Below are 23759 nucleotides of genomic sequence, written 5' to 3'. Positions count from 1 at the left end.
TGAGGGAACTGGCTACCTAGGTATGTACTTTATACTACCTTCTGCCCCTGTCTGGGCCCGTGCCTTTCCGACCATTCCGTCTCCAGGTACCGCTTCCGACGTGTTTCACCACGGCACAACATTTGTGCTCGGCACGCCAAGCACGTACCCAAGTGCATCCCGCACTTCACTTCCAACAAAAACATCTCATGACCACCTTGTTTTGGATCTTTCGCGGGCGAGTTGGGGACTTCTTGCCGTGTAATTTATGTCAAATTGGTCTATTGATAGTTCAGAAGAGCAAGAAACGCACGCTGGAGTACCTCGCAGCGAGCCAGATATCGGTCTCGGGGAACTTGAGCTGGCAAAGGTCGGTGCTGTGATCAGCAGGCGTAAGATCAAGGGGATACTAAGGCGATGGGTAACCCTGCCGCACTACCATATACGTGGGGATAAGCCGAACAGAGGGTGTGATTAATTATCTAGGACATTCTGAGCATACGAGTTCGGTCGTGATATTTATCGTATTGCTATGTTTACCTAAAAAGAAAAAGAACGATTTCGGTTCGCTGAAGTGCATGAATCTTCTGTATAACGGCTCAATGCGTGAAAGTCCACCCCGAACATCAATGGCGTTTCTGTGTCTTGCGTGTTACCAGGGCCACACGTCGTCAAGCTGTCAAGGCTCAAATCGCCATTAACCTCCGTCGTTGACTCCAAATCCAAGTTTGCGTCTTCCTCGCTATCGGTTTGCCATGATTGCCCCATATTGCCGAAAATGCTCGCAGCGAAACTGAAGGTTCAAGGATTGGTGTGGCTTCTCATCACCTGACGTGTTCCTATCATAGCTTTGATTGCCAACTTGGTTAGAGTTTTCTCGCACTGTTGCAGCATGAGCAAGCATTACATTCGCTAGTATAGGACAACGCACAATCAGTCACTGCGTCCCAATGCTCTTCAAGCTTCCGTCATGAGACTGTCTGGATTCGATTCGCTCGAACCATCTGTCGTCAGCTCTAGGTCCAGATCGCCGTCTGTCTCTTCCCCACCAATTCCAAGCGACTGTCCCATGTTCCCAAAGATGCTTGCGGCAAACCGGAGATTCGAGGCTTGATACGTCTCTCCTTGAGAAGACGTCCCGGTACCATGACCAGAGTTGTCAATTTGGCGCAGGTTGAGAAAGAAGCGAGCGAGAAGCATCGGTGTCAAGCTGTAAGGAGTCGCATGGATATCAGGAAAAAATCTGGAAAATTCTGCAATGACGCGTACATGGCGATAAACGTTGTCGTATCGCTGAACGTCTTGAGTGGATCAATTAATAACGCATGCACGTGCGAAAGGCGAAAAGAACGTACATCAGTGACTGACAAAATGATGTCGGCAAGACTCAGCAAAAAGAGGACGCTGGAAAATCTTAGAACACGATAAAAAGTGCGATCATTATGAAGACACATACCCAAAGTATATGGTACCTAGATACGAGACATCAGAATGCTTCGTGTACGTGCATGGAGTACAACATACCATCTCTCAACAGCATGGATGCCAGAGATGCACGCACATGAACCTCATTAGCAGCTTTGCGAAGCCCATAGGTCCTATACCATGTCACGAGTAGCAGAACACCATCGGCCGCGACAACGCAAACTCTTGTGCCAATCACCACTGTGTTCGTACTCAGTGACGAGAGATACCGTCATTGAATAACGGAGCTTACACCTGGCATGGCAATCTACGTAAGTCGTCGGAACATCAGGGATGTGTAGGAGATGCGCACTTATTCATGATATCGTTTGGGATGGTACTCGCAAGAATGCAGCCAGTAGGCGGAGGGAGATTGTACAGCTGCATCTGACTATAATAATACTGCAACAGAGTACCATCAGGCTCAGCAACGACCAATCAAACCTAAAGCCTAACGCACGCTGTTCACCCCTGCCGGGACCATCCCAAGGAGGAAAACGAGCGCAGCTACATGCCATGCGTGAAGGCTGATTGCATATGTTCGAAGAGCCGTGAACGCTAGCGGTGTCAATGCTATACTGAGCATACAGCCGAAGAATGCCAATGCGAATGTTTCTCACCTGCCCAGATTGCATATAATATGCACTGGACGCTGTTGTAGAATTGAATGACAATATACGAGCTGCATGAAAGGCGATGAGGTAATTTGATCGGTTGCGAGATGAAGAACGTACCTCTAGTGACATACGATTGGTGAGTAACGATCCTCAAATGGAACATGCGATTGAAGGGTACCTCACAGTCGAAAGCGTTCTCTACAAACGTGAGTATGAGGTATAGAAACATCAGGTATCGAGATAGGATGTATATGACGCTGGCTGCGGTGATTTTGCGAGTCCATACTACACGGATCTCTTGGTCGAAGGTTATTATGATATCGTAAAAGAAGAGAGCTGATGAAGTGGCAAACGATGAGATCGACAGCTGGCTAAGGACTAACAGTTGTAGATAGTTCAGAACCCACCAGTGGTAGAAATCTGTATGTTGTTAGCAATCTGACTATCAGAGCACATGAGCAGGGGAAGCCAGTCTCAGTATGGAACCTCACATCGTCCGAAGGCCGATGATTAATTGCTGAGAGCTGCTTGGATCCGAGGACATAGTGGCAGTGGGAAGGATCTAAGCCGATGAACACGCCAAAGGACGACGAAGCCGGTTTTATATGCAGCGCACGGCCGCCGGGGAAGGGAGCGGTCGCCGATCGGGCACTATAGCAGCCAAGGACAGCCCCAGCTCCCTCATTCGAGAAAGGCTGGACCTTGCCTGAGGAGGAATGGCCGACATCGCACGGTCCGGCTGCGGGCGCTTGTGGAAACCTTGGGTTTGACAAATAGGCTAAAGCAGAGGATCGAATGCCACGCTACCAGACGCATCATGGACGAGATGGTGTTGCATCCCTTGAACCGGCGACCCCAATGATGAGAAGCATTGCATCCCCCTCATGTCGCAGCACCACCCACCGTCAGCACGCGACGACTAGTCAAATTGGTCTGGCAGGCCGCAATGCTCTATATTTTCGAGACGCTGACAATACTTAACGTGGTTGATAAGGAGAGATATATCGGAGTTGGCTCGCCAAGAGCGTCACCAGATGCCGCCACAAATCCAATCATTCATTCTCCGCGAGATTTCTGATCGTTCAGTAGTAGAAGCAGGGAGAAATTTACCTATAACCTAGTCATGAAGCGAGTGTACACTTAACCAATATCCTTGCGCATAGCAACGTAGCAGGGCGCGCTGTGGGTGACAAGTGTTTGCCTAGTTGGTTTGGGATCCGCCTGATGCCTGATGTGTTTGAAAGACAAAAATTGTAGGATTTGCGAGCAACGCGTTCCGGCGCGTTCCTGGATGATTGTTGGCATCAGAAGAGGAACTTCCAAGGGCGGCTGTCGGAGCGCCCGCGAAAGCACCGCCATCAGGTTGAGCCGGAATCGATCGTGCAGAGATCTCGCATGCATGGACGATGACGAACATTTGATCCATGCGATGCAACCTGTGCTACGTAGCGGTACAGCTTGAAGAAAAGGAAGGTCTCCTGCATTTCTTCATGAGAGGTGAACACAACGTGCTGGGCCTCAGCTTGTTGCTATGGTCGAACATGGCGCCTGGCTTCTCGCAAAATGCGCTTAGACAGTGATTGACAGCCGGCGCAGTGCCGCCTGGCGTGACTTCTCGCGCGCCCAAAGGGGTATATGTAATGGATCGCAGCATCGAAGGTTGATTAATTGATACGTCGCCATCCCAAGCGTTGTAAGAAATCGTCGAAACTACGATACGTTGCTGGCTATCTGCATTGTCCTGCGGATGCAAGTCTTATGATAACAGGTACGAGATCATGCAACCACTTTATGAGCATAGCGGGTCTTCGTCTTTGTCCCAAAGTCGAAGGCAGGGCCAGCATGTCCAGACATCACCGATGTATCGCTGTTCTCCTGAATCATAAGCACTGGCTGGCGATCTAGAACGAATGATGATACTGTTGCTCGTGACGAATATGCTTACATTCTGTCATTTAGGATCGTTGCACCGCAAGTGCTACGCGCGGGCTACAGGACGATTCCGGTTTGAGATATCAGAATAGGGATGCGATAGAGCCGACCACGCTAGGGTTGCGATGCGACGCATTGCCTTGAGTCGTTGCAATCGAGGTGGAAATTTCTTGAACTGTCAGGATACCGAGCATTGTCCAATTTTAGACAGATATGTAAATAAAGGCTCTTCAAATGAGGTACACTTACACACATGCAGATTTTTCTACCTCACGGATGAACACTCTGAAGGCACAGACATTCAGGAGCAGTTGCATCAACTGTCAAAGACGCAGTTGAAGATTGACGAGATCTAATACCAACGCACCCGTAATGCATGCCTCGCTCGCCATATCGCATAGTACGCGCCGTCTGTTGAAACAACCTCCCATATCTAGAAAAGAAAATCGATACGTGACTCCAGACGAGCAAAATGTTGAGTCAGATGCCAATGGGAAATATGAGTTAATTCCAATGAAAACAATTTGATGCTTCAAGGCAATCGAGGCAGATCCCACATCCCAATGTCGTTAACAAGAATGCGATAGCTGCAAACGTGACTGCGTCCCACCAGGTACACACCGAGAGGTCCTGACCATCAGCAAGGCGCACAGGTTTTAATGAGATTTGCGCAGGGGTAGGGCGCCTAGCATGCATGGCCACAAATAAGCAAACAGGACCAAATAGCGTCTCCTGGCTTGTGACAGCGCCACAACTTTGCTTTCTCCTCGTCGTTCACTACCACCACCTCGCTGACCATGACTGCCTCACTCCTCGAACGCCTCAGTCTTCCAAACAACAACTCTGTTGGCCCTGTGCGCACCAGAGGCAACCGCGCCGGGAGCGCCAGCCCTTATGTGCGCCGAAACTCTCGCCTTTGACCCACCGCTCAGCGGCTCACTTCGTCTCTCCTCTCTCTCTTCACTTTACCCGACAACAGAACCGCAATCAACGTCCTCCGAAGGGCGACATCAACAATACGTGGCGACATGATCTCTATCGCGGGCCAGGCGCCGACAAGGATCAGACAGGCTCGCTCAGCGCTCGACTGTCAGATTCGCAGTCCGGTGCACCGAAGATGAACTTTTCGGGCGCCGATAGGGCTCTGAGGGAGGCTCTAGGTGAAAAGGGGCTTTCTATCAAGGGCGCGAGCAATAGAGGAAACGTGGTTCAGGTTGGAGGGTTAGCACCAGGGACCAGCGCAGCCGACGTAGAGGTGCGTTCGAACTTGCCGTTTATCTTCGTTCTGCTCATGCCTCCTCTCAGGCCATCTTCAAGCGTTGCGGGGCAATAACGAACGCCGTTTTGTATTCACGAGGTGACCCGCCGATTGTGCGCGTCACCTTCAAGTTTGAGAAGGATGCACAGGCGGCCGTCGCCAAGTTCCATGGGCAGCCCGCGGACGGGCGCCTGCTCGAAGTCAAGATCATCGGCGGCGTGAACGCGACGCTTGGCGGGCGCATCATGGGCGCCGCCATAGAGGAGGATAGTGTGGATGTGCTTATGGAGGACGGGAGCTCGGGCGGGTCGTGCGTTCCTTTCTCTTTTTGTGCTCGTGATGATAGGGATTCTGATATGACGGGCAGAAAACTGCGCTCGGACGACATCCTTGCGAAGGGCGCGCGGGCAACAGTGCTCATTGCACCCCCGGGCATGGAGCCATCCGACTACACGCAGCGATGGGCACGGGGTGGACGAGGGCGAGGGCGAGGTCGAGGCGGCAGGCGCGGAGGAGGTGGTGGCCGGGGAAGCCAGGGTGCCGCAGGCCGGATGGACGTCGAGTGAGATGTCAGGCAGTCGATGGTTATTTTGTGAAGGCCGTGCTTGGTCGGTGTGGGTGGTGGAGTGCTCGCTCACGGACGGTCTGCTGATGCGCCACACTCAGCATTTTACAGGTCTATGGACGGTCCTTTCCGCGTATTATGCTCATCTGCAGTTGTATTATTGGTGTCTCGTCTGTTCTTGCTCTGTTACTTGAATCAAGCTCTCTGCTCCGCCTCTCGACCGAATTGCTGTCAGCGTTTGGAAGCTGTACGCACGGTCTTGTTCGATGTGGAGTCCATCTCACCGTGCTTGATATGCTTTGTAAAAGTTGGTAGAGCCTCTGGTTGACTTCGATGCAACGATGGTTGGGTCACCGCCTCTCGCTTAGCATATTAAAGGCGTTCGGAACGGTTGAGACTAAATATTTCTCAAGCAGAACTTAGGCAATTCGTGTTATACGGCGTGAAATCCTTGAGCACGCCTTCCATAAAGATCACATTTCACGACCGATGCTTGCAGCCACTGTACCGTCAATACATCAAAAGAGCACATCTGGTGCAAAATATAATCAGGATAACAGATATGTTAGTTCAATAACACCAGGCCAAACGATGGCGAGCTGTGAGCTGCCATGGTGACCGAGGGGGCCGCAGTGTGGCCACTTGGTGGGGGCCCGGTCAGTGCTAGCTTGACGCGAAGTGGTCACAAATGCGACATTATTTGTGACATGGGTCACGCAACGTCAGCTCATTCCATCTGCCACCGCTCTTCAACGTCGCTCGTCTGCTCCTTCCTCACCTGCTGCGGGATTCTCCCTGCAAAGTCTTTTCATACCTATCTTCTTTCTGTGATATACTCTGTACTAGCACAATTGTACGATGGGCGGAACAGGTACGAATGCCAGCTCGTCGTGCCGGTCTATGTAAACGGGGTGCTGACCATCCTGATATCTGAATTACTGCTTCGACGATCCTACGACGTTCTGCGACTCTTGTCTCCCCGATTCTCGCCATGAAATTAGGGTGGCTGTTTCTGTTCTCGGTGCTCATGGCCGCTGGCCTTTTGTTTACGATGGTCTTCTTCGTGCGTAGCCCCTGGCTTGCGCACCGCCGTGTCGACGTGCTCATTGATTGACGTTGAAACTCCTGGATCCCTGTTCTCAACACCACAGATCATCATGTTCTCCGACTTGGAGTGTGATTATATCAACCCAATAGACCTCTGCAACAAACTCAACCAGGTGCGTCACGGCCTGCTGCCGCGAAGCGCCCGGACTTTCCAATACTCATCCACCCGAGCGTAGTTTGTGCTTCCAGAAAACAGTGCCCACGCGCTTCTTGCACTACTCTTCCTATTATCTGGGCAGTGGGTAGCATTCCTGCTCAACGCTCCATTGCTTGCGTACAACATCAACAAGTGCGTCGAACAGCTTGCCGCCTCTCCGTATGGCATTCGTCCGTGGGTATTTGTTGAGATGCTGCTCCCTACAGAATCAGAAGTAAGAATCACATGTACGACGCTACCGAGATCTTCCGTACGCTGCCGAACCACAAGAAAGAGAGCTTCGTCAAACTCGGGTTTTACCTCCTTAGCTTCTTCTATTACCTCTATCGGTGCGTGTTGTGCCTTCATCCACCGTCTCACGTGCACAGAATGACATCGCATCCATCGTTAGCATGATCCTCGCACTTATCCAGGAGAGCGAATGAATGCGCGTCGCATTACTCTGATCATAGAGCCTTGCGTTACGCGTACATGTCCACGAATTTCATAATGATGATGATGCAAAGGGACGTCGGGGCATCGAGGGCAGTAGATAAGGATGGCAGGCGAGACAACGGATCTACTCTACATTTGGACTGATGCATATTGCTTCCTCTAACATGGGCATCTTGCTGTCTCTGCCGGAAGGTTCGCGCTTGAATATTTTGTGCATTAGCGACCGTGCAATTCTCTTTCAATTCTTGAATTGACCGCATGCGGCACTCTCGCGATGAAGACTCCGCTCTCTCAATACAGCGAAGCAGGGGGGTATGTAGGATCTGCACCATTCGCTGTCTATCGGTTCATATCAGAGGTTTGGATACAAAGGCACCCGTAGGCGGCCTGCGCTTGTACCGACCTGTCCATCGTGCTCAGCTTCGTTGAGGACATTTTCCGTCGCGACCTTCTCCTTCGGCATGGTTGTGTGACTCTACATCGGCTATCTGCCTTGCTTCACCGTTTCATTGCGCATCAAGCTAAGAATTATAGCGCACAGCGTAGGCGCAGCCTTGTCATCTGAGCTCTTCGATCTGTCTTCATAACATTGTGCCGCCAAACGGATCGCCAGGTGAGATTAGGACTGGTTGGAAGTCATATGCGATGATAACGTCCTCCAAAATAACCCTCTGAATCGTCAGCATTGATTTGCATGGTTAGAGCCGACTAGTTGAGTCGAAGCTGCCGCGAGAGGGGCCGGCTTAAATCTCCCTGAATACCACTGGACTGTAGAATTTCCATTATGCGTGCTCCGAGGCTCTTGTACAACTTTATCGCACTGGAGACGTTAAATTTTGGTTACATATTGTCGCGCTAGTGCTCGCCCGGACCGCCCCGACGTTGTTTATGTTTCCTGGGAGATATCTCATCATTAGCATGACTGGTCAAACCGCGAGCTGATACCCCATTTGCAAGTCAAACTGTTGTCCTTTTACTGCTGCGAGAGGCTATACATCGCACTCAGATATGGTGAACGTAGCACATTTAAAGTTATGTGCTCGGACAGGATCACGTGTGTAACGGCGCGCTCCGTAGAGCGCCGAGACTGGTTCTCTTAGCCACAACCTCGTTTCAGAGGTAGCTCCGTTATTTCCTTATTTAGCCAACCCCCGCTCGTTACTCATTCGTTTCACGTTCTTTACTGCCCTACTTCTAGTTGAACCCCGTAAAATTTACAGGTAGTCTCTATGTATATAAGGAGACCCGAATCCTCTCGTGTAGGGCAGCGCTCGTATTACGGGAATTTCAGATACTTGAAACCTGTCTATTCCTGGCACGTGACGCTCTAGCTCGTGTGACGTCACCAACTACCAAAAGTAGCTGCGAACGTCACATATTTTTGACAGTACAAGTCTTACTCGCTTTACTCTTTAACAACTCTCTCTCGCCGCTCGTGCCTGGATCCTCTCGAGTCTGATCAACTCAGTCTTCCGGCCCTGCGACGACTCTATCGCTTCTGTGCGATACAAAAAAATTGACCTAGGCTCGTTGCTCGTGACCCTTACCCGATATGGCACGAGGCCACACCACTCAGGTCAGGCGCTCACTGAGCGTCGAAGGCGTTTGGCCTTCCACGGTTAGCGGTGAGTTTCCTATTGGCTCAGTGTTTACTGACAATATTACCCCTTCAGAACGTACCTCAATTCCGAGCCCCGGCTCGAGACCCGACTTGAAACCTCGCCGTTCGGGTGAGGGAGTAAGGTCGAGACCTCCGCCCTCGTTCTCTATGTTGGACGAGGGTGAGACATTGGGCAATACGGCATTTGTTGGGTCACCCCCACTGGGAGCTATGTACCGAACTACTGTAGATGATGTCGAGGACGTCGATGACTTATACGCACCGCCTGCGGTGTTAAGTAGAATAAAAAGCTCGTTGAGCAACCAATCGGCTTTGAGTGGGAGCAGTGCGCGTACCCCAGCTGAGAGACGTAGGCGGGCTCGGAGCGTGGACTCGCCGCCGCGTACGGTTCTTACGCCAGAACCAATGAACATGATGAGTGGCCATCTAGAAGCCACCACGGAATCTTCAGGTGACACAGTCACCCTGAACGAAACTTTGCCATATGAAATGGCTTCAGCTGCTCGGAATAGCCTATCCGAGCAGCGCTTGCCTTCGCGCCCTCGTTCACGGGGTGAAGGTCCTTCCCTGCCGCAGTGGAAGGGTAAAGTAGTTGACCCCAGGAACTGAGGCAACTCTGGCATTCCTGACGAGGAATTGGACTTACAAGCACAACAGAGAGAATTCACTGTGATTTCTGATGCCATGAAGGCTCGGAAGTTGGCTTTAAAAGAAGGGTATATGGGCAGGAACTCCCTTAGGCCGCTGAGTCCTAGGACGACCAGCCGGCCTCTCCTTGCTCGGAAAGCCGAAATTATCCCGGGATCCGCTGTTCCGAAGCCGGCGGAGCGCCAGGTACCTGATCCGGGGCGCGTCTCGAAGCGTGAGGCTCGAGCTCCCTCGATCAAGATCAGGGACGCACCGGAGAAACTTGGCAGAGCCACGCCCGCTGCGGGAATCCAGGCCGAAATTGCGGACCTTAAACGGAAGTTAGCAGAAGCCGAAGCCGCTGCGATCGAACCCGAGGCTATCAGGCCTCGATCGAGTACTGTGGCGCTGGGGCCACACGCTATACTTTCCGCTGAGCGTCGCAGCGCCGACGTGTCCCGTGGCCGGGGAGCGTCTGTAAGTAAGGCACGGAACTCTATGTTCCGTCCTGCTTCTCAGATAGAGCCAGGCAGCTATTTAGGGGCTGCCTTTCGGCAGTTAACTGGTGGGGGAGATGGGCCACCCAGTGATGCCTCATCCTCGGATGACTCTTCTTCGGAGTCTTCCACTTCAGATAATGCTGATGATGATACTAGCGCATCTGAGAATGTAAGCCAGGGTGGTAGGAGACACCATCATGCTAAGAGGAAGAAATCTCGAGTTCCTATTCTGAAACCAAGAGAACCTTCTTCCTATGATGGAAAAGCCGATGTGCAAGAATTTCATAAATTCATGAGAGAGATGACGGAGTATATTGATGGTTACAAACTCAAAAAGTCACAAGTTGCCACTACGGTCTCGTATTTTTTGACTGGAACTGCTTATGAGTTCTATGTAACCTCAGTTTCCAAGAATTCTCGTTCTTGGGAGCTTGGCAATATATTTATAGAGCTCTTCAATTATTGCTTCCCGGTGGACTTTCGTATGCGACAACGAGAGAAGCTACGCAGATGTTATCAGCGTGGGCAAACTGTTCGTGAATATATTCATGAATTAGACACGCTTTTTCTTATGGCTGGTGTCTGGTCAAAACAAGAGCGCGTTGATCGGCTATGGACTGGACTGAATGCTTATATTCAGAAGGGACTCTGGTTACAGAAGCTAACGCCTATGCACTCCAGTTGGGAGGAGGTTTGCGAAACTGCGGAGATACTTGAGATAGCTGAACATGTAGGTGCTACTCAAAAACCGCAGGTTTCTAAGGGCGACAGACCCTCTCCTGCCACCTCCCAGGCTGGGGCTACTAAGCCTGAAGCTAAGGGAAAGGCCAAACCTTTTAATAGGCGACCTATTAGGGGACGATTTAATGCTTCCTTACCTACTTCTGGGCCCTCTGGGGGTCAGTATTCCTCAAGTTACAAACCTTCTCGTCCCTCTGGGACCGCCTCTGCTCCTAGGCTTTCATCACAAGAGAAAGAGTGTCGCAAGGACGCATCTCTATGCTTTACCTGCGGAGAAGCAGGACACTTCACGCGGAACTGTCCGCGGAGGAGTGTAGTGCGCTCGAACAGACCCGGCTCTGTGCCCGGCATTGCGGCTCATAACATCGAGCTGGACCTTGATGGTATAGAGGAGTTGCGGGGCATCTCAGAATCCACTACCCGCGACAATTCTATCCATGTAGGCATGATTAGTATTGGGGAAGATCATGTAACTTCACCCGAAGGGGAAGGGGCGTTCACCCTCCCGCATTTTGTGCCTCATGTTGGTAACTATGATAGTGATGCAGATTCTATGCCTAGCCTTCAGTCATGCTCTGACTCAGAATATGAGGATTTCGATGTGGAATCCGACCCGCTTGCCCCAGCTAACTCGGATAGCTCACCTGCCAATTCTGCACTTCCAGGCGATGAAGCTGGGTCCCGTCTTGCCAATGGGGACTCAGCCACTTCTGAGCCACCCCAAGAGGAGCCTGTACCTTCACCGGAGGTGGAGGAACCTATTAGTGCTTCCGCTTCGACCTGCAAGGTTAGGACCATGGACGGCTTGGTCGAATTGCCCTTCACAGTGCATGAAGGGCGCCCTCGTCGCCGAATCCATGACCTCTATGCTTGGCGGGCTCGGCGTACCCTAGAGGACCATGCACCATATTGCTGTGCCCAGTCCGCTCATGGTATGCCTCTCTGGGAGTCTTGTGGCTTCAATGTAGTCCCTGCTCCAGGTGGCAACTATGAGATATATAATAGTTACCTCGTGAAGAAGCAGTACGTCCCTGGAGCTCGGCTGCGCGATCCGGAATTCAACTTACCTGTGTGGTTCCGGAGGCGCGTCGAATTCGAATCGGGACACTTTCACGGTCCCAGGGGTGGGGAGGAAATGAGCTACGCATTAGCGCTCGGCGTGGAAGCCACGTTAAATGACGAGTTTCCATTTCCGGAGGGCGCAGAGCCCCAAGATCCTGGTGTACCTCGATTTCATTGCGTTCAAGCTAGCGACGAGGTGGTGATCGAGGATCATTACCTCGACATTATTGCCGCTGTGCCCAACGCAGCATTGCGGAATGTCGATTATGACGTCTGTAATGCATTTGCTCGGGCAGTCCGAAGACGCTTCGTGATCCGCGACCCAGATCGGGAAGATCTCGGGGAAGTTCTCGCGGAACTCTTTGATCGAACGATCGAAGAAGTTCATTTCGGAGCGATAGAGCTCGGAACTGTGGGGATTTCTCCGAGGAATGACCCACTGCCCGCGGTGCAACGCAACGCGGCTGTTCCGTGTGATTTCCAGCATGTAATCCCTGAACCTCCTACCATAGTGATCGACGTTGATGGCCACCCTGCCCGTGCCTTGCTAGACACTGGGTCTATGGCAGATTTTATCTCTGCACGGCTTGTTCATCAACTAGGACTGAAGTCCTTTGAGCTGGCTAAACCTCTGCCTGTCCACCTCGCTGTACAAGGATCTCGCTCCAAGATACACTCTGGATGTCAGGCTCAGGTGGCTTACCAATCAATTAAAGAGGTCCGACGCTTTGATGTCGCAAATTTATCTACTTATGATGTGGTCCTGGGTACTCCCTTTTTCTTTCAACATCAAGTGGCACTAGGTTTTAACCCTACCACCGTGGAAATCGGCAGTACAAAATCGCTTCCTATTGAAGGTAAACGGTTGAAAGTACTCGAATCTCGGGCCACAGAGATCTATGAGGATCGTCTCGAAAGTGTACGCGAATATCTTCGTGAATATGCTAAGCCCATCTGTAAGTCCACACAGGATTCGCCGCTGCCTCCTCTGCGTGCTATAAATCATGTTATCCCTCTGAAGGACCCCGCTAAGGTTTACACTTGGCGACCCGCACGTTGTCCTGAACCTATGTGCGCTGCCTGGACGGAAAAGCGAGCAGCTTACTTGCGGTCTGGTCGCTGGAAGATGACCACAGCGCGCAACACCAGCCCTATGCTTTTCTTGAAGAAGCCGGGGTCTGGAGTGAATGGAAAGCCCATCAAGCTTCGTGTGGTATGCGATTTGCGAGAACGTAATGCTAATACTGAGAAGCTTACCTCACCTTTGCCCCCCATGGAGGGTATCTTGCGTCGCGTCGCGAGCAAGAAATTTCTATCCGCGTTGGATAAGAAGGATGCCTATGATCAGATCCGTGTTACTCCTGAACATGTCGATCGTATGGCTATGGCTACCCCTGATGGAAATATGGTTAGCCTGGTAATGCAGCAGGGTGATTGCAATGCAGTGGCTACTTATCAGGCCCTCATGAATCACATTTTTGGCCCCTACATGGGGAAGTTCATGGATGCCTATCTGGATGATATTATCATTTATTCAGACACTCTTGAGGAGCATGTTGAACATTGCAAGCTGGTCATTGATGTCCTGGGTCGAGAATCTTTATTTTTGGCTTCTGACAAGCTCTACTTTCTTGCTAAAGTAATAAAAATTCTGGGACGAATTGTTAGCCCCGGAGGCATTCGCATGGATCCGGACAAAGTGGACTCCGTAGTCAACTGGAAGGTCCCCACTAGCAAGGAGCTGCTACGTGGCTTTCTGGGCTCTGTGGGTTTTCTTTCAGATGACATTGCGAATATTCGCATTCCTATGGGCATTTTGTCCGCTTTGACGGGCTCTGACTCAAGTTTTAAATGGGACTTCACTCAGCAACGCGCTTTTCAGGAAATTAAGCAGTTGGTACAGGCTCACCGTGAACATGATAGAGTGCCTCTGTCCTATGCACCGGACGCACCACCTATCTGGTTGGTCACGGATGGCTCACATGGTGGGATCGCCGGCGTGGTGTCCCAGGGATCGGACTATCGCAGTGCCAATGTTGCGGCATTCTTTTCTGCCAAGCTGTCCCCAGCTCAGATGAATTACCCTGTTCATGAGATTGAGATGCTTGCAGGTGTAGAGGCTATGCAGCGCCACTGTGACATTCTTCTAGGCTGTCACTTCCATTGGATGACCGACCACAAGGGACTTATTCACCTTATGCAGCAGAAAGACTTATCTGGTCGTCAGGCTCGCTGGCTTGAGAAGATTTCTGAGTTCGACTTTGAAATCGAGTATGTTCCAGGTGTGGAGAACCTTCTCGCGGACGCCTTGTCTCGTATTTACTCTAATGATAGTCCTGGAACTGTCCGGGCCGCCTCTGAGTACACCCAGTTTGATGACGGCGAGCCTTTGCCTTGTATCCTCGCTAGCTGCGCTATCTCTGTTCCTGTGTTCACGGGGATCGAGGCTATGGCTGCTCGCACGTGCTCTACTGTCACTCATGATGCTAGTGCAGTAGACACTACCTCCCTGCCTTCCGCCGGAGGTCTTCCTGCTTCGGTTCAGCGAAGGCGGCGTGCCGCTCCTACTCCAGCTGAGACTGGGCGCCCGGAGACGTCCCGTGAGTTCGTCAAACGCATTCGGCGTGTCGTTCTCCGTGGTCCCCGTGTCGAACGCCAGGAGGGCGCATCCCTGCGGGAAATACCCATTACAGAGGCTCCTGAAGTGTCTTTAGCAGACTCATCCCAGCTTGCCCCAGCAGGCATGCAGGAAGCACTGCGTAACACGCCTGTGGCGTCGCAGCTCGACGCGCCTGACGCGGCTATGGCTGATGATGACATCGCTGATCCGTCAGAGTTGCCTCGTGGGCGCTCCGGATCAGACAACCTTCCCGCGGATCGAGTCCTCGATATCATCTCCGAGAGTACCGACGGAGTGGTACTCGGTGACGCACTACGCGGCAAATACTCGGATGACGCATTCTATGCACAAATCTTGGCTTCTCCGAGCCACTTTAAAAACTTTCGCGTTCAGCATGGCCTGGTACTCCTGCATGACAATGGCAGGTTGTTATTATGCATCCCAAATGTCCTGATCAATGGACGAAGTGCGAGAGAGATGGTCATTGCGCACGCACACTCGCTATTGGCTCATCTAGGTGCCCACAAGACTCTGGGACTACTCCGAGACCATGTCTGGTGGAAGACTATGGCGGCGGATGTGCGCAAGTACTGTGATACTTGCATGACATGTCGACGTAGTAAACCTCCTAATCAGAAGCCGTACGGCTTGCTGAACCCACTTTCTGTGCCAAGCACCCCTTGGGAAGCTATAGGTATAGACTTTGTTGGGCCACTGCCCGAATCAAAGGACCGTGACGCCACGTATGATTCTATCACGGTAGTAATCGATCTTATGACTGCAATGGTGCATCTTGTGCCAAGCAGGATCAATTACAATGCCAAGAACATTGCGGAATTAATATTCGCTGAGGTATACAAGCATCATGGTATGCCTAGATACATCGTTAGTGACCGGGACGTTTTATTCACCAGTTTATTCTGGAGCCACCTGCACAAGCTAGTTGGTGTAGAACTAAGGATGTCTAGTGCTTATCATCCTCAGTCTGATGGCTCTACAGAATGTGCTAATCGCACTGTTACTCAAATGCTCAGACAGTGCATTAATGCTACTCAGAAGGATTGGGTAGCCAAGCTGCCTTCCATTGAGTTTGCTATTAATATGGCTCGTTCAGAGAGTACAGGGTACTCTCCTTTCTTTCTTAATGCAGGAAGAATGCCCCGACCTATGATCTGGGATAATCCTGGGAAGGATGAATATCCCGCCGTTCGGGCTTATGCTCAGCGCGTGAAATATGCGCTCATGTCCGCTCATGACAGCATTATTTCCGCTAGAATCAAACAAACCCGTGACGCTAATCGTAGACGGAGACCTGCGCCTTTTGTAAAGGACGACCTGGTGTATTTATCTACGAAGAACTTATCCTTACCTCGAGGATTAGCCCGCAAGCTGATTCCAAAATTTATTGGCCCTTATCGCATAATCGAGGACTACGGCAATAATTCATACAAACTGGAATTGCCTCTTAACCTGAAATGTCGGGGGATACACGACGTGTTTCATGCTTCATTGCTGCGAGCTCATGAACCGAATGATGACCGCCTATTTCCAGGCCGGTTGGACAGCCAAGTCGCCGAACTGGAGGACCAAGAAAATGAGTGGTCTATTGATAAATTAATTTCCCATGTCGGCTCAGGTCGGAATGCCATTTTTGAGGCTGTTTGGAAGAGCGGGGATCGTTCATGGATCCCATTCTCGACCGCCGAGTCATTGGATGCCCTTCGCACTTATTTCGAATTATTAGGCATTGACGATGTGGAGCAGCTGTCCGATGGATCGGGAGAGATCCCAGACGACCCTCAAATATTTTTAGGAGGCCTGATTATTTTAGGCTCGCACAGGAACCCTCGGAGTATCGGTTATGAAGACAAGAGTACAAGCTATATAAAGGGACGAAGAACACTGGCTTCCTCTGCGTCCAAGCTCCTCGATCGTCGCGCAGACCCTCCGGTACAATTGCCTTCCATCTACCCTCTCTATTTTGTCTCAGCGGCCTTCGCACTCATCACCTTCATGGCACTCGGCGCACTCCACCACTCTCTAGTCACCATTGCTCAGAATGGGGACTATCAACTCCGTGATGCTGCTGCTAATGTGGTGCAAGAATACACATCCTCGCAGGTCTGAAAGTACATCCTCTATGATCGCGCCTTGCGCGAATCGTGCTATACTCGCGATGCACCTTTGCCGGGCGGTTATGAAGACTTTCAGCAGCTGTGGGCCAGAGACGAGGCGTGCTGCTATCAGTTCGTGGAACTAGACCCAGTGGACCAGTCTCTTCACATCCATGGCACTTGCCTTCCGCTGGACTACGCTCCAGAGCGCACAGCCTCTGAAACACCCCTGACTTCAGCTCCCCCTGACCCCGATGGCCTTTCACGCTTTTTCACGACTCGTACCCGTGCAATTGCCTTGAATGTGATTGTAGATGCTGCGGACGCCAGTCACCGTCAAAAGGAACGCTCGCAGGAGATGTACGAAGAGAGGCAGGAGAAGAGGAAGCGACGAAAGGTCGAAAGGCACTCGAGTGGCCCTGCTTTCCTATCTGGGCAAGACCCTTTCCTTTCCGGGAATGACGCGACCCGCTCCGGTGGCGCTTCGCTTAACAAAACTGCGGTTCGCGCCGGTTCGTCTACTACCGCGTCTGTCTCGGCGCCTGCGAACCCTACGGTAAAATCAGCCACCGCGTCGGCTTTCCCTAGCCCAACGATTGCCGCTTCCGGCCCATCCACGGTAACGCCGATCGCCTCGGCCCAGCCTCGGGGAAGCTCGGTCACCGTCAATAAAATCACGCGTAAAGCGCGAGCCACTGCGGAGAAGAACAAGGACGTCGTCGAGGCTAACCGCATGGACACCAATTGACTTACGCTAATCCATCGTATACGATGGCTGGAGGGCGTATGTAACGGCGCGCTCCGTAGAGCGCCGAGACTGGTTCTCTTAGCCACAACCTCGTTTCAGAGGTAGCTCTGTTATTTCCTTATTTAGCCAACCCCCGCTCGTTACTCATTCGTTTCACGTTCTTTACTGCCCTACTTCTAGTTGAACCCCGTAAAATTTACAGGTAATCTCTACGTATATAAGGAGACCCGAATCCTCTCGTGTAGGGCAGCGCTCGTATTACGGGAATTTCAGATACTTGAAACCTGTCTATTCCTGGCACGTGACGCTCTAGCTCGTGTGACGCCACCAACTACCAAAAGTAGCTGCGAACGTCACAACGTGATTCTCGTTGGAGCGAGCTGATTAGCGCCAATAAACTGCCGTCGAGGCCACGGCCGGGATTTGCTGAGTCGGTCGCCGGTGTTATGCAGTGTATTGAAGAAGCCTTATCTGGGTACACTGCAAGCTTGTCCTAGACTTTGATATTGACACTAATCTCAGCGGCGTAAGCTACACTTTACTTGAGCACACGTACCGGACTAGGCTAATCGTAGTCAGACTGACCTATTCAGATTGCTCGAACTCTTTAAGGACACACTCCATCGCGACCTTCGTTTTCAACACAATCGTACGTCTTTCTACCGGCTGCCCGTCTTCCATCACCATCTCGTTGCGCGTTAAGCCAAGAGCTACAGCGCACAGCGCGGGTCCCGCCTTGTCCTTCGAGCCCTCTGACCTGTCTTCGAACTCGTCCTCCATCAATGTACCATCGAAAGGATGGCCAGGATAGGCGATAATTGGATGAAAATCATATGCGATAACATCCTCAAGGATGGTTTTCTGAATCGAGAGTATCAGCTGAACGATGGCGTCGAGCTTGGAGCCGAATCGTTCTTGAAGCTGCCACGACAGTCCGTTTAGGTCTTCCTGAATGCCAGTGGACTTCACGACTTCTATGATGCGTGCTGCGAGGGCCTTGCGCAGCTTCACCGGGCTAGGGTTGTTGAATTCGGGAACCTTCTTTGCGTGTTGTCGCGCTAGTGCTCGCCACCGCCCGGACACTGATTGTGTTTCTGAAAGACATCTCATCATCGCTATCACTGATCGAAATTACGACAAATACTCACCCGCTCCTCTGATGCTCTGCCACACTGAACGCAAGGCCTTGTTGTTTTCATCGAAATTCCCGAAAGACTGCAAATAATTGCTGGCGAAGCGCGAGATACGCGCCTGGAGAGCGATCTGGACTATAGCTTCGTCATCGGCTGCTACAGCTTTCAATCGCTCGAACAGAGGTTTCCCGAGAATCGCCGCAAGATTATCAAGCGTGCGTTGTGAGAGTGATACGTTCTGACCCTTGTCTGAAGAATATGGGATCGAGTCGGATACTGCAGCAGCGATTTGATGTATCTCAGCATTGAGCCGCTCGATGGCCTGGCGGATTTCGGAGTCAGACACCGTGTCGGTTTTGCTGAGGAATGTCTGTGCTGCGTGCAGCTCGGCCGTGCGCGTGTTGAGCAGTTCGACGGCGTCTTGGTGATTGATCGTGAGCGCTTTCAGCTCGTTCTGTAAGCCAGTGATGATACCTTCTTGATAGTGGATGTATCTGATTGCTTCATCAAGATGATGCTGCGTCATGGGGACTGCCTTCGTCGCCTCTGATAGCGTCCAGTCTGTAGAAAAAGACGCAGATTCCGATGCCGGGCTGGAATCCTGCCGTCTCCTCTTCTGCTCCCTCGGTTCTCGTCTCCCTCTATCACTTTCGTCTTTCCGAGTCGGCTCTGCTATCTCTTGCGTTCCTTGCGACATATCTGGAAACGCGTTCGGCGAGCTCGAATTTCCTCTGGGTCGGCCGAAATTCACGTATGAGACAGTTTGACCGTGACCGACGTCAGGGTCGCTACGTTCCTTTTCGTCTGATGCGATCTCTACACTGGACTCAGTGTCTACAGAACTATCGCTTCCAGATGTCGGACTTCCAAGCGTACTGGCACCGTAGAGCATTGAATAAGTTGTTATCTCGTTAGATGGGCGAGTATCGTGACTGTGGAAGGTGTGGATATTGCGTATTGCACCTGAGAATCAGTCGATACTCTGAGATAGTTCGGAATATGACCCGGGGACCCCCAAGGTTCTCGAGGCGGGCTCCTTGATACTGTGAAATTATCCTTCAGCAACCATCAACGTTTCAACCATCGACAAGTGGGTTTACACACGTACTCCAATACTACCTCTCGACTACTCAGTCCTGTGGCGAGTGAGGCCTGCTTGAGCGTGCTGGAGAGAGAAACACGGTCACGTGGCGCTAATTATTATGAACTGCTTAAGCGCCGTAGTCAATATCATGATTATTCTTCTTCTCAAACCACGCGTTGAAGTCGAGTAGCGAAGCTTGAAGGCTCACTGTCCAAGATGCCTCCTTCCAGAGTACCGTATACCGGTCCTCGGCGTAGACTCGTCCTCGCTTTTGATATAGGAACGACTTTCAGCGGTGTCAGCTACAGCATCCTCGATCCCGGACAGGTGCCGCAGATTCTCGGGATACGGCGGTAAGGATATATATCTGCAACTGTAGCTTCCATCGGATGGTGCCCACTTTTCATCGAAAGCTTTCCTGGACAGGAAAATAATGCAAGTGACTCCAAGATACCATCGATCCTCTACTACGGCAAAGATGGCAACGTCAAAGCTGTCGGCGCGGAGGCGCTTCTTCCACACATCAGAGACGAGGCGGAAGACAATAACTGGATCAAAGTCGAATGGCAAGCATGCTGATCAACCCAACAATGAAAATCCGTCTAAGTACGCGTTCCCTTTACAGGTTCAAGTTGCACTTGCGCCCACAGGCAGAAGTGGACGCGTCTCGAGCGGATGTCGAACGCCTCAAAGTCGTCTCTGCTCTCCCGCCCACGAAGGCTATTATTGATGTCTATTCCGACTTCATGAAATATCTCTTTGAATGCGCGCGCACTTACATCACCGAGACGCACGCGAGCGGGGACCTGCTATGGGCCAGCATTCAACAGCACATCGACTTTGTTTTGAGCCATCCTAACGGGTGGGGTGGCCATCAGCAGAGCAAGATGCGCGAAGCTGCTGCGAAGGCTGGTCTTGTTTCACAGGCCGCCAGCCCTCAAATCCGATTCGTCACCGAGGGTGAGGCCAGCGTGCACTTTTGCATTAGCAATGGTCTTGCTACTGAGGCTATGCAGGTGAGAAGCCAGGAATTCCAAGGAACATTGGTGTCTGAACAATCCTTTTTCCAGAACGGACAGAATGTGATGGTCGTTGACGCCGGTGGAGGTACTGTTGACATCAACACGTATTCAATAGTCGCCGGTAAGAGGGTGACGATGGAGGAAATTGCTGCTTCGGAATGTTAGTGTGTTCTTTCCAGTCGTTCGATCAGTTCACTGATGTAGGGACAGGTCTGTACCATGGATCAGCAATCGTAACATCCAGGGCGCATGGTTTTCTTAAAAGTGACATTCGAGATATATCATTTTCCTATGTGGTCGTTGACCATGTACACAGGGAAGCTAGCCAATTCTCGATTTGGCAACGCTCAGGATATTGACGAGATGCGCAATCAATTTGATAAGACAACTAAGTTGGTCTTCAGATCTGCCGATGACATGGCGTACATCAAGTTCGGATCAATGCGAGATCGAGATCCGAGTGTCGGAATACGAAATGGACAGCTTACTTTGTCTGGGTATGTCGACGTATACCGAGGAAGATTTATACGCGCTCACGACCCTGTTAGAGCGGACGTTGCCTCGATGTTTGAGCCATCTATCATTGCTATCAAAGAAGTCGTACGTCGACAACTGGATGGCGCTGATTCCTCGGTTTCGGTGAGGACAGCGATGCCTTTTCGACATCGCGCAGCTCATCGTGTATTGGATAGACGGTCTTCCTTGTCGGCGGGTTTGCTGCAAGCCCTTGGCTGTTTTCACAGTTGAAGATCTACGTGGAAAATCTTTATGTCAAGTTCGCTCGGCCGGACACACACACGTATGTGCAGCGTTTCATTCTGCTCGGATACCCGGCGTTGATGCTGACCGCTTATTCTTGTTCAGCAACAAGGCTGTTGCAGAGGGGGCCGTGTCCTTCTATCTTGATGGCTTTGTCACCTCCCGTGTTGCGAGATTCACGTATGGGGCGAGGTGCAATATACAGTACAATCCTTCGGATCCGGAGCATCTCAGGCGGCTCAACAAAGTGTTTATTGGTAAAGCTGGGGAACCGAGGGTGCCAGACAATTTCCTCATCATTCTAAACAAAGTGTGTGGTTGTATGTTTATTTTGCGATAGCTACTTATGTGGAACAGGGAACGCGCGTCTCCGAGAAGAAGGAGTTCTCGCAGAATTTGGTGTTTGATGCGCGCAACCCGCTAGAATTGGGAAAGGTTCAGACGGATATAATCTGCTACAGGGGCAACTCCCGTAATCCCCGTTGGTTGGACGTCGACCCAGGTCTGCATTGATCAGCGAACGTCTCTGGAGGCGAACTAACTCAGTTAGCTCCAGACACATACTCAGTCCTGTGCAGGGTAGTTGGAGACACGTCTCACGTGCCACACCTTCCGGTCGATGGTCCGGCTGGAGTATTTTACCGGCAGAGCTTCCGCGTGATCCTTGCCTTTGGCTTGACAGAACTGAAGGCATACCTCAGCTGGGATGAGGATGTGCGTTGCGCTGCTCCTGAATTCACCCCAATCCTGACTATACTGACATGACCTTGCGGGTTTCTCAGGGCGTGGAGAAGAGGTAAGCCGTCGTACGCTCGGGTGACAGGAAAGAAATGATGTATGCCTTTTACAGGTGCCAGGCCGTTCCAGTGTATGATGGCGTCGATGCAGTAGCATGATCGTCCAGGCTTCTGATACCAGAAAAGGGACGTTGCGTTCGTAGTAATGTGGATTTCTCACGGGATTCTGACCGTGTCATGCATAGGGCGTTCTCGCCCATCGATGCTAAAAGGGAGCATAGCAGTGCTCGAACCGCTGCCTGACAGACGCTTCGGTGCAGTGCTTATGAGTAGTCATAGTTTTAATTGTATCTCTCTGACGGTAGGGAAATGTTATAAAGGCCATAAACATCATGCAACGTATCCCTCTCCGAAGCACTGTGAATATTGCTTGGCACCGCCATCGAAGATTCTTCCGGTAAAGTTTCTGCGAGGTCGACTTATCGCAATCGTAGAGGTCGAAACAGTCTCCTATCTGGACAGTCGTCCTGTACAGGCTGATCGAGCGGGGTTTCCGTGCGTACACTTTTCATCCTTTTAGGTAAGTCAATTCGTCGACAGCCGTTTCCTCCGCAGCGCTCATCCCCTGGGGCTGATCAAGTAGAAGAGTTCGTCGAATTCTGCCTCGGATATGATCCCCAGATGCAAATGCTGCCGTCGAGCGAGCTATGCAAACATGGTGGGCGACGGAGGGGTACCTTCGGAGCCTTAGCGCCTGTCGTACCATGATAACACGTTGAGTCATGTAATGTTGAAAAAAATGTGTGACAGCGACCTTTAGGTCAGACTCGTTAATAAATAGTAATATTCGATGTTACTGGACAAGATTGATGGAATACAATTATAATGCTAGCTTTGCGTCCGCTAAAGTGATGATGCGATGCCCAGTGGGACGCGTCTGTGGCGTGACTTACGTGCTCAAAAAAGCGCCGGACCGGACGCCGCTGAGCCTCCCCTCCCGTAAACACCCACCGTCACGAAGCTCATGATCGTGATAATAAGATATACAACTCAGCTATCTCACACCTCTCTTCACTCCCGCAGGCGAAAAGGTGCGTCGCAATCACGAACAAAAGTCAATCCATATTCAAAGTCGTCGATGCGCGCCGTGCTGTAACAGAAATGGATGCCATCGCTGCAAACCGCCTGTTCACTGTCACTCCTCGCAAATTCATGACAGCGTGTGTATCTGTCATTCATGGACATAGATGCCCACGTGTACGTACGTGTATCTTTGCATAATGACGGCCATACGCTGCTATTCATTGTCCTCTGTGTGGGCGCTCTTGTCATTGTGCTTGAGGAGTATTCCGAGACATGGTAAGTCGGTCTACAGTGCGTGCCATTGAAGAAACACTGCATAAGATAAGGCCATCGATTATCCGTTGAAAAAGATCATGATGGATGCTAGACAAGTGCCTCAGAATCTTGCGCTCCA

At 51.3% G+C, this 23759-nt stretch overlaps 10 protein-coding genes across 10 annotated transcripts; 8 read left to right on the top strand and 2 right to left on the bottom strand.

Moving 5' to 3' along the window:
- Positions 1 to 936: 936 nt before the first annotated feature.
- On the bottom strand, positions 937 to 2604 carry LAESUDRAFT_718093 (uncharacterized protein; the record flags this gene model as incomplete). The annotated part of the gene is made up of 11 exons (XM_040907392.1): positions 937 to 1189; positions 1249 to 1280; positions 1335 to 1392; positions 1436 to 1451; positions 1504 to 1577; positions 1757 to 1845; positions 1904 to 2016; positions 2064 to 2125; positions 2192 to 2438; positions 2468 to 2502; positions 2552 to 2604. 11 exons carry the CDS (start codon positions 2602 to 2604, stop codon positions 937 to 939), a joined length of 1032 nt encoding a protein of 343 aa, XP_040758293.1.
- A 2176-nt stretch (positions 2605 to 4780) lies between these two features.
- LAESUDRAFT_732220 (uncharacterized protein) lies at positions 4781 to 5926 on the top strand. The gene is made up of 4 exons (XM_040910199.1): positions 4781 to 4888; positions 4972 to 5247; positions 5298 to 5560; positions 5618 to 5926. The coding sequence occupies exons 1-4, from the start codon at positions 4790 to 4792 to the stop codon at positions 5814 to 5816; spliced, it is 837 nt and encodes a 278-aa protein (XP_040758292.1). The 5' UTR covers positions 4781 to 4789; the 3' UTR covers positions 5817 to 5926.
- Positions 5751 to 6239, top strand: LAESUDRAFT_732218 (uncharacterized protein). Its single transcript, XM_040910198.1, has one exon. It carries the CDS (start codon positions 5818 to 5820, stop codon positions 6007 to 6009), a length of 192 nt encoding a protein of 63 aa, XP_040758291.1. The 5' UTR covers positions 5751 to 5817; the 3' UTR covers positions 6010 to 6239.
- Positions 6240 to 6550: 311 nt separating this feature from the next.
- LAESUDRAFT_732217 (cornichon) lies at positions 6551 to 7779 on the top strand. Its single transcript, XM_040910197.1, has 6 exons — positions 6551 to 6686; positions 6817 to 6878; positions 6967 to 7035; positions 7099 to 7211; positions 7286 to 7408; positions 7471 to 7779. The coding sequence occupies exons 1-6, from the start codon at positions 6674 to 6676 to the stop codon at positions 7502 to 7504; spliced, it is 414 nt and encodes a 137-aa protein (XP_040758290.1). The 5' UTR covers positions 6551 to 6673; the 3' UTR covers positions 7505 to 7779.
- Positions 7780 to 11937: 4158 nt separating this feature from the next.
- Positions 11938 to 13179, top strand: LAESUDRAFT_665924 (uncharacterized protein; the record flags this gene model as incomplete). The annotated part of the gene is made up of 1 exon (XM_040905219.1): positions 11938 to 13179. A coding segment is annotated over one exon (1242 nt), but the record flags the coding sequence as incomplete, so codon positions are not given.
- Positions 13180 to 14868: 1689 nt separating this feature from the next.
- Positions 14869 to 15252, top strand: LAESUDRAFT_665976 (uncharacterized protein; the record flags this gene model as incomplete). The annotated part of the gene is made up of 1 exon (XM_040905220.1): positions 14869 to 15252. A coding segment is annotated over one exon (384 nt), but the record flags the coding sequence as incomplete, so codon positions are not given.
- Positions 15253 to 15780: 528 nt separating this feature from the next.
- Positions 15781 to 16044, top strand: LAESUDRAFT_628826 (uncharacterized protein; the record flags this gene model as incomplete). The annotated part of the gene is made up of 1 exon (XM_040903371.1): positions 15781 to 16044. A coding segment is annotated over one exon (264 nt), but the record flags the coding sequence as incomplete, so codon positions are not given.
- A 654-nt stretch (positions 16045 to 16698) lies between these two features.
- LAESUDRAFT_718089 (uncharacterized protein) lies at positions 16699 to 17547 on the top strand (the record flags this gene model as incomplete). Its single annotated transcript, XM_040907391.1, has 2 exons — positions 16699 to 16806; positions 17197 to 17547. The coding sequence occupies 2 exons, from the start codon at positions 16699 to 16701 to the stop codon at positions 17545 to 17547; spliced, it is 459 nt and encodes a 152-aa protein (XP_040758286.1).
- A 585-nt stretch (positions 17548 to 18132) lies between these two features.
- On the bottom strand, positions 18133 to 19206 carry LAESUDRAFT_665895 (uncharacterized protein; the record flags this gene model as incomplete). Its single annotated transcript, XM_040905217.1, has 2 exons — positions 18133 to 18641; positions 18696 to 19206. The coding sequence occupies 2 exons, from the start codon at positions 19204 to 19206 to the stop codon at positions 18133 to 18135; spliced, it is 1020 nt and encodes a 339-aa protein (XP_040758285.1).
- Positions 19207 to 19934: 728 nt separating this feature from the next.
- On the top strand, positions 19935 to 22682 carry LAESUDRAFT_688021 (uncharacterized protein). The gene is made up of 13 exons (XM_040905977.1): positions 19935 to 20117; positions 20178 to 20330; positions 20390 to 20780; positions 20835 to 20946; positions 20997 to 21050; positions 21103 to 21283; positions 21335 to 21425; positions 21479 to 21585; positions 21651 to 21855; positions 21903 to 22047; positions 22102 to 22259; positions 22328 to 22341; positions 22396 to 22682. Exons 1-13 carry the CDS (start codon positions 19981 to 19983, stop codon positions 22439 to 22441), a joined length of 1794 nt encoding a protein of 597 aa, XP_040758284.1. The 5' UTR covers positions 19935 to 19980; the 3' UTR covers positions 22442 to 22682.
- The last annotated feature ends 1077 nt before the right edge of the window (positions 22683 to 23759 follow it).

The sequence above is a fragment of the Laetiporus sulphureus genome (assembly GCF_001632365.1).
Source record: "Laetiporus sulphureus 93-53 unplaced genomic scaffold LAESUscaffold_79, whole genome shotgun sequence".
In the NCBI taxonomy this organism is placed as follows: Eukaryota; Fungi; Basidiomycota; class Agaricomycetes; order Polyporales; family Laetiporaceae; genus Laetiporus; species Laetiporus sulphureus.
Note: the sequence above shows the minus strand (reverse complement) of the source record. Positions and strands in the feature narration are given on the sequence as shown.